Source organism: Micrasema longulum, unplaced genomic scaffold (genome assembly GCF_059751315.1).
Source record: "Micrasema longulum isolate JH-2025_06_02 unplaced genomic scaffold, ASM5975131v1 h1tg002350l, whole genome shotgun sequence".
NCBI classification, from domain to species: domain Eukaryota; kingdom Metazoa; phylum Arthropoda; class Insecta; order Trichoptera; family Brachycentridae; genus Micrasema; species Micrasema longulum.
In genome coordinates, this window is record NW_028279500.1 from 166286 (window position 1) to 176101 (window position 9816).

General features: G+C 30.9%; 1 protein-coding gene across 1 annotated transcript in view; it reads left to right on the forward strand.

The window, feature by feature from the left end:
* LOC148272379 (uncharacterized) overlaps positions 1-9545 on the forward strand; it is a gene marked incomplete at its 3' end in the record, with an annotated part of 131328 nt that extends 121783 nt beyond the window's left edge. The window contains exon 4 of the mRNA XM_088240121.1: positions 9420-9545. Within this exon, the coding sequence (XP_088096247.1) occupies positions 9420-9545 (126 nt within the window). The remainder of the gene's footprint in view (positions 1-9419) is intronic.
* Positions 9546-9816: the final 271 nt, after the last annotated feature.

Here is a 9816-nt window from a genome sequence, read left to right on the forward strand (position 1 = left end):
TGAAAATAAATTGAAACTGACAGCGATGTTTGGAAACTCGTCTCGTTTTGACAGATGATGTTGTTACATTATTTTTCCAATGTTTTAATAAGTTATTTAGATTAAATGATGATTTAATTTATTTATTTGTTTTCACATTTTATCATATTTAAATTGTTTTGATAAAAACTTCGCCCAGCTAACAAGGGCTAACAAGGGTACCCCGTTCCAAGCTAGGCAATTACATTTTAATACATAATAGTAATGTTAATTATTTTTAAAGAAAGATCAGACAAACAAAATTTGAATCTACTAGTATACACATATTTAAATATATATATATATGCACGAACATACATAGCAGGAGCGAATCGTCAAAATAAGTGATTATGCACAGCTTACCAATATATTTGACTTTCGGTAATTATGTTTTATAGTTAATATATTTATGCGAAAACAAATGAAATAATTGTTATTTATTAAAAATCACCACAATCGTTTATATCTTCCAACAAAAAAATATCTATGAAGTGCGCCCAGCGCCCAGCCCGTTCTCAGTGAACGATGAAACTAGCCGATTACCTCAGCTTATTCCCCCATACAAAAAAGTACATTATATTTTACATCTTTAAATCGAATCAGCTTTTTTAGTACTAAAACAAGCTTGCAGATTACAAATATTATTTGCAGGTTCTCTATTTGAAAACTAGTATTTCGAATATTATTTGCGAAGGACATTTTTTTTTTTTGATAGGTACCGTTGACATATTGTATCACATTTTGTATCATTGTAAAAAGAATCGGCCATTGCTCAGTGATGACAATTACTGCTGAATGTCATTGTGATATTTGTTTATAAACTTTTGTAGAAATATTCTATTTAAGTGGTGTAGAATAAAGCTACGCATATCGCGCGGTTATTAATAATTGTTGTTTGAGTTAGTGATTTTCATTTTTAAACACTATTGCGACCTTAATTATTACCAAAACACTTAATTAAGTTGAATCGACCAAACCGTATTAGTTTTTATTCGTTTTTTATACAAATTTTATTTTTCATTTGACGGTTTATCCCCAGTGTATAGTATATATGAAGCGAATTGTATTCACATGCAAAAAATAAGAATCCCCATTTTTTTTTCTTCTCAATTCCCACGATAAGATCCGTTATAGCGCCCTTGAAAGTACCAGGCACTCAAAAGATACAAATTGTAATTACAATCAATTAAAACATTTTCATTGTTGTCTCTACAATTTATCTTTGAAAAAAAAACTTGTTCTGGTACTTTCAAGCAAGATAAACTTAAGGACACTGCCTTGTAGTTTATATATTAAATAGCTACTGTATCACGAAGGTTAGACGAATCCACAAAATAAATCAGAAGTAAAAGCCAATAAAACATAACACATTCTTAAGAGGCAAGTCGGAATAAATCCATCATCATTCCCCTTTCCACACCCAGTGGTGCAAAGAGCACTGCATTTGTAAACCTAACGAAGATTTATTCTATAATTTGATTCATGAAGGTAAAGTAATCAGTCCTACGCTTCAGGCATCAGTCCAGGAACAATGCAATATTGCGGTTTAAATAAACAGTTTTTTTTTTTTTATTTAGATAAAAAAATATGTACCCATACAATATTACGTATGACTAAATACAATTTTCATATAAATTCAATACATATACCCGGTTTTTTAGGGCCAGACCGCGAAACTTCAGAAGAATATTCCTCGTGGTAGGCTTTTAAAAAAATCCTAGTAATATTTTTCCAAAAAGTCATTTAAAAAAAAAAGAAAAATGTTGATCTCAAAATGGAGTTAACCTTTAATTTCTCGGACTAGCATCCCTCCCCTTCACTAAAACCCCTACCCCCCCATGACAAAAAAAAGCAATAAAAACGCATTTGACCAACGAAGCGATACGCACCAGACGCGGACAAGAGAATCGGCTGGGAAGGAGGGGGGAAAGGGTTTGTGAAGGGACTGCTTGTCCGAGAAATTAAGGACTTACTGCATTTTGAGATAACATATATTTTTTTTTTAATGCTTTTTTGGAAAAAATTAAATTAGTTTTTTTTTAAAGTTTACCATGAAAAAACGTTACTCTGAATTTTGCCCTGAAAAACAGTGAATTAATTTTCATTGACGTTTCCCATTACGTAAAAGAAAAAAATATAATTCTTGTGTACACAATGGGGAATGACGTCTTACAATAATTTGAATAATTTATTTTTAATTTTTAATATTTTTAGGAAAACACGTAGATTGCAAAAAAAATGATAATTAGCCAAATATGTAAGTATTATAAATTTTTGTAAAAGGCAGATTTGCCTTTTATGTTAATAAAATAAAAATAAAATAAAATGGTTAAAGCCATACCAAATGAAATTAATAAATTATCTCAGGACAGGTATTCACTATACCTAGTGACCATAGACAATGCTTGCTTATAATTTAATTTTACATAATAGTATATTTTTCCCTGCTTTGCAAATAGAACATATTGTATTATTTACTATTATAAACGCCGATTTTATTTATTTATTAACGGACATTGTCCAATTGTCCGTGTATACAATTTATAAGGTTTAAATATTACAATAAAATAATAGTTTTTTTTTTTTTTTAAATATATTTGGACCCCTGTATTTAGTAGCTTTACGTGTCATGTACAAGGCTAAGGTACTCGGAAAAAAAAAGTTTTTGTTTGTCTTGGAAATGGGATGTTCGATCACTGATATTGGTTTATTACCTTTATGAGTCCAATCACCATTGTTGCAAAATTCAAGAACAATGGCGCATGATAACTACTTTTTACTACAGTGTGGATATCTGTTAAGGATATTCCATCTTTCCTGCATTCTGCTTCAAGATTATGGCGTTGCAAACTGAAAAATGGGCACTGAAATAACAGATGTTCTATACTCTGTGAAGAAATATCATCGCATGGACAATAGTCATCATTCCTTAATTTAAACCTATATAGATAACTTCTCATAGCTCCGTGTCCGGTAAAAATTTGGGTCGTTTCGAAAGTACTTTGGTGATGATGACGGAAGTTTGCTGCATCAGCCAGCGTTGGGAAAAACATTTTAGTGATTTTACCTGCAGAAGAAGCGCGGTAATGATCCTCCCAACGCTGCTGCGTATTTTGTTTTATACAGCGTTTAGCAAAGCTAAGGGGAAATTCTGAGAAGAAAGGTGCCGTTCTTTTACAAGTTGCGGCTCTTGCTCGTTCATCCGCTCTCTCATTTCCTAAACAAAAAAAATAATAGTTTAAAACATCTAAAAAAAAAGAAAGAAGCATTGACAAACATAAGGGACATCGAGACAAGATCTGGACTATTTATTTAGTGCTCGTTAAAATCGTTGTAAACTTAAACCAAAAAAGTCCAGATCTTGTCTTGAGTTAACAATACGACAAAAGCGGGTCATTGGAGAATTTAGGCCATAGTTTGTTCTATGCTGATCGATGAACAGTACTTCATTGTTTCTCAATCTACGAGTCGGAATATTGAATTTTATTCGGCATTGAATTGAAATAAATGTATAGGTGTAATAAAATGTCAGTTTTAGTAATATCGACGTATTACACTGTAAATGCTATAGTTTTATGAAATCTGTTAAAGACATTTTAAATTTATCTCCTGCTAAACTTTTGACTTTTTTATATCTACTACCTGTGTGTAACGAATTATTGTTGGAATTAATGTTCATGGAAGCAGAGAGAGAGGAAAGGATGGTAGAGTTGGAACTATACCATTCTTTACCCTTTTATGTACTTCTTATTTAATTTTTATTAGTTTTTTTTAGTATTGAATTTGTTTTCCCTTTCCTTCCGTATTCATAATAAATCAATGTGACTCCTGTAATAATTGATCTAACTTTTTACGATTGTTTTCTTTTATCTTGATTTTGTTAACAAGATTGTATGATTTCCATAATAAATCAATAAAAGCGAGAAGCTCCAGTCGATATTCATAGAGATAAGAAATGGAACGAGACCACAAGATGTGGTCGGATAACATCAGCAGTCAATAAAACACCTCACATTTGAGTACAAGGTTCATATTTCGCTAGCGTAAATATACAATACTCGTATGTTATATACATTTACACCACTAGTTGCGGGTATGGAAGCGAAGATGATAGAAAATGCTCATATATTATTATAATATGTGTTTTTTATGACGAATTTCGCACGGTTAATTTATTCTCTCTAAAACATTCAGAGCAGAACACAATTTACATTTTCCCTCTTCCTCCATAACTTGGAAAAGTGGGAATTTTCTATTTGCATATTTGAACAGAAGGATCTCAAGCTTTGGAACTATAATGACGATCTTTGAAACAATGCATGGAAAATATTCGGCGTCAATTAACTACAATCAAATAATAATATTTAGTAAAATACGCTCTTCTATCGTCCATTGATTTTTATTTGGAATTCTTCTTCCGAGACCGGATTTTGTCGTTAGAACTTTAAAAGCAAGGTTTAAACAATGACGAGTTATTATACCGTGCTTTCATAGTCTTATCGTAATCGGGTTATCTTTATAACGTATCTTTATTACGTTATTTAATCATTGTTGACTGAATGTTTCTGTAAAATAAAATAAAAAACACTTAATTTATTATTTTGTCTTCTTTTCTGTCGCCTACTTCAACGTCAATCCCGCGTCCCTTAGTTGCACCGAATAAAACCGAAAGCTCATCATCGGCGGCCTTTCAGGACGGCGTGGCGTGAGACCGCAGGTTTAAATAAGAGGCAACTTGGGCTAAGGTTCTCCTGAGGCCTGAATTTTTTTTTTGTAATAAATATAAATGTTTATGGAAGCAGAAAGAGAGGGGATGAAGGTAGATTTGGAACTATACTATGTCTTCTCCCTTTTATGTATGTTTTGTTTAATTTTTATTTTTTTTTTCGTTTTTTTTTCACTCTTTCTATATTCATAATAAATTCATGTTGAATCTTTAATTGGTCTTACCTAATTGTTTTCTTGTACCTTGACTTTGTAAAAAATACTGTATGATTTCTATGATAAATAAATAAATAATATAGTGAATACGCAATAAAACGTAAAATCATTGAACGTGCGACTGTGAACTATCCGCTTAAAATCACAAAAATACATTTTCACAATATTTCGTAGGCGAATGTACTAAGAAGTGCCATTTTCATTCCTCTAGACCAAGTAACAACACCATTCGTCTTCTGGGGTCAGAAAAATTCCAACTTAGAGGCAATTTCTAATATAAATTCACCGAGGGTAACTTTTTGTTGTTTTTTTTTACAATGCTTTTGTACGTAGCTGGATTTCTTTCAGTGGTTATGCTTGTTATCGCTGAGTTGGATAAAAATCTTATTTATTCGCTTTGAAGTGAAGAATGTAATTAATTATTATATTGGGTGTAAACATCAGATGTGTCCATTTTATTCCAAATGAAGAGAAAAACAGGACACAATAAAAATATAAAACAAATTAGTCATTAACGTATTTTCCTTCTTTATATATTTTTAATTTATTTATTTCAATGTACAATAGAGCACTATTATCAATTACATGTATTTAAATCATATAATTAGGTTATTACAAAAACACGTTTTTAAAAAAAGCACAATAGATTATGAAGGTCTAACATATAGTCTATAAAAACAATTGTAAACAAAGATGAATAAGTCGCTAATATTTATTGATTTAAAACTTCAAGAACAAAGAATAAGTACTTCTGAGAACTTATTGCTTTAAGCAATATCTTCCAGCCAACTAAAAAACTGATTGGTCAAAAAGAAGACATTGGTCAAAATTTTGTACTTAAAAGAACATTAATATATACCAACATTAATATACAATATAGATAGGTACATACAAACAATTTAAAAAAAACCTAATTAATTAAAAATAACCACTTTTTTTAATTGCGTGATAAGGCTTTCGCATATAAACTTTAATAAAATCTATTAAATACATTATGTTATGTGGAATCTGAGATCCAACAGTGTGTTTGAAGGAGAGAGAAAGAAGAACCAAGGAAAGAAAAAGGGAGAAAAAGAAAAAAAATGCAGTAAATCTCAGGGAGTTCCGGATTATGGGGATATATAATAATGTTTCAGGCGTTTCTTGAAACTGGCTTGGGAAGGTAAATTTTTAAATGAAGAGGTAGCTCATTTCAAAGTCGAGCAGCTTGGACGAAAAAGGAATAGCTAAAAAATATTTCAAACTATTTGTTTAATTTCTTCATGGAGTCGATTATTTGAAATAATTGCTGAATGTGCATCTTGAGTGGTTTATGCTATGTATATGTATGTGCCGCACGTAATGTATATGTTTGTGTATGTTTCATATGTGCGTTTATGTGTGTGCGTGGATGGCTCGGAGTGTACATTCGGTATTTTTATTTATTTCCTCCACGGAAAAAACGCAAATGTCAACAATTATTCTTTTCTCACTTGAAATTCTTTTTTTTTTTGTCACATTTAAGTATATATCTTTTGCATTATTTACGAAAACTTAATTGGTCTTTTTATGTTAAAAATTGTTGTTTTTTATACTTATTATGGATGATTGTATGTTTTCTGAATAAAATAAAATACTAGTACATATTATGATACATAGTTAGAGAGGAAAAGTCTCAAACTGGTAATCGCAGCATGGAAAAGATTTACCTTTTTTGGTAGGCTGTTCAACAGACTAATCGTGTCAATAATTTATAGCATATTTATCGTTCACTGCGCAAATATCGCGAAGAGCTTTGACTGCCTTATTTCCTCGATTAAACGCGAACAGGATTTGTCGAAATGCCCACTTTCGTCGGTTTGACATTCCATTTCGAAGACTTGTTATCAAATTGAATGATACACGCAACTTAAAAATATATATACTTTATTTTAGAACAGAAAATTTTCTTTCGAATGACGCTGTAAACTTTATATGTTGTTCTATTTTTTGTGCTCATTTTAAAATTTGGAAAAAACGGACGATACTTATGTTAACACTCGTACATATTTAAAGCATAACCTTTGTAGTAAAAAAAATATTCAAAACTTGTATATGTCTACCGGTTTTAAGACGTAGCCGTCTCTTCGCCAGGACACTAATTACTATAACATGCAAAACCACATTAGCCTCACTCAATTTTCTGTTTCTTGATTTTTAAAAGAGTTGCTTTCAAGTCAAAACCACTGGTCTAAGATCTTTTCCACAAACAGAACTGTATTCTTGATTCCATCCGGATAATATTATGCATAAGCAATATAAAAAAACCAGATCAATAACTGATTATATTGAATTCAATAAGATTAGGAAGTATTGTAAAAAAACATCATTAATATGTCACAATGCATATATAAAAAAGATCGAAGATAATATTCTGACTGATCCTAAGTATTTCTGGAGATATGCTAAAATCCTAGACAATAGCGATACTGGTATTCCTAAATCTATGAGATATGGAAATAATAGGTCTAGTAATATGCAAGATACCGTTAATATGTTCGCTGACTTTTTCTCCAATGTTTATGATGATGCCGTAACTTTAAATAACACAATGGAAAATAAATTAACTGAGCTTATTGACCTGCCTAACTTTACTATTTCTGATAAAAAAATTATCAAGTTTGTAAAATCGTTGGATAAACGTAAGTCTGCTGGCCCTGATGGTATTCCTCCAGTCTACATTATAAATTGTATTCATATATTAGCACATCCTATTAAAATTTTATTCAATAAGTCTTTAACTACTGGCGTATTTCCTGATATATGGAAATATAGCCACATTACACCCATATTTAAAAAGGGTAGCAAAGATGAAATATCCAACTACAGACCTATTTGTATTCAGTCTACCCTCCCTAAGTTGTTTGAAAAACTTGTACTTGATAACTTAATTATACCTTTAAAACAAATAATTGCTCCTGAGCAACATGGGTTTATTACTGGTCGTTCAACAGTCACCAATCTCATTTTGTACGAGAATTTTATTGCTAGTGCACTTCATAAGAAGCACCAGGTCGACCGACCATACACCGACTTCAGTAAAGCCTTTGACAAAGTTTGCCACTCTAACTTGTTGCAGAAACTTGGTCGACTGGGAATACGTGATGAACTCTTAAAATGGTTCATTAGTTACTTATATAATAGAAAAATAGCAGTTAAAATAAATTCTCATATCTCCTATAGTTTTTTAGCAACAAGCGGCGTACCCCAAGGATCACACTTGGGACCTATTTTATTTTTAATTTATATAAATGATATTGTTGAAATTTTTAGCGATGTAAAATATTTGCTTTTTGCTGACGACCTTAAACTTTATAGAATTGTAAATAATACTGATGATTGCAATACCCTGCAGATGAATCTCAACAGAATTCACGAGTGGTGCAATAAAAATAATCTTTTTCTCAATATAGATAAATGCCAGGTTATTTCCTTTTCAAAAAGTAAGAAACCTTTAATTTTTAACTATTTGTTGAACCACGCAACAATTGAAAGAGTTAATTTCATTAGGGATCTTGGCGTAATTTTTGATGATAAACTTACATTTATCAAACATATTGACAAGATTTCAAATGAGGCGCTAAGTATGTTGGGATTTATTTGTAGGGTTACTAATAAATTTGAAAGTATCGCACCAATCAAGTCACTTTATTGCTCCCTGGTTAGAAGTCGTTTAGAATATATTTCTCCAGTCTGGTCGCCCCATTATCGTGTACATTCTGATTCACTCGAGCGCGTCCAGAAGAAATTTCTAAAATATATTAATTTTAAACTTCATATTCCTGCTGCTTTATTTAATTATAATCAATTGTTGTCTTCAGCAAATCTTTTAAGACTTTCTGATAGAAGAATCCTAACTGACCTAATATTACTTTTTAAGGTGATCAATTCATTAATTGACTGTCCAGATTTGCTGGAGTTGGTGTGTTTCCGTGTACCTGGTTGACATACCCGCCACAGATCTCCTTTTTGTTCTGCAAGTTCTAGAACCAACTATCACATGCACTCGCCTATCCCTAGGCTCCATAGATATGGCAATCAGTATGAGGACAAGGCTGATATATTTGGTTCTGGACTTGATAGTTATAAAACGAGTCTGATTTCTTTTTTTCTCTCGCAATATTATTCTTAAACTTTTCTTTTTATTTAAAAATGTTTTTTCCTTTTTTGTTTTTTCATATTTATGTATTTATTTCGTTATTATTTTTGGTTGCTTTTGTGTATTTACCTGCTTGTTACTATTGTTATAGTTATGCAATTTTTATAATTTTTTGTTATGTTTCTATATATGTATTTTTTAATTTTTTTTTCATATTTATGTTCAATATATGTTAAAGGCAATTTCTGCCGTTTATGTAAAATAAATAAATATGGTAAAATGGTGATTTAGCGATAATATAATACTGCGTATTGATTAATATTTTGTTCATGTTTACTTCCAGATGTTGGCTGGTGGCCAGTTCTGGCTAACAAGATCGAAGTTGGTCTGCAGGAGTTGGGAATATCCCCGAGACATTTGTACTGGGAGAACCAGTCTCTGAGAGGACTCCATAGTGCTCATGCTCGAGGTATGTAAATAAATGACATAATAAATAAAACGTCTTAATTTTACACAAAATTAACGCTGTAATTTTACACAAAAATAAACATTCAGTGATTTTTAACAAAATTATATGTATCTAGTGATTTTACCCAAAAATAATACGTACATACTAATTTTGCAAAAAATAATTCGTACTTTGTTATCTTCCAAATAATAAATACGTAGTGATTTAACACAATAATAACATGTACTTAGTGATTTGACACAAAAATAACATTTACCTAGTGATTTTATAC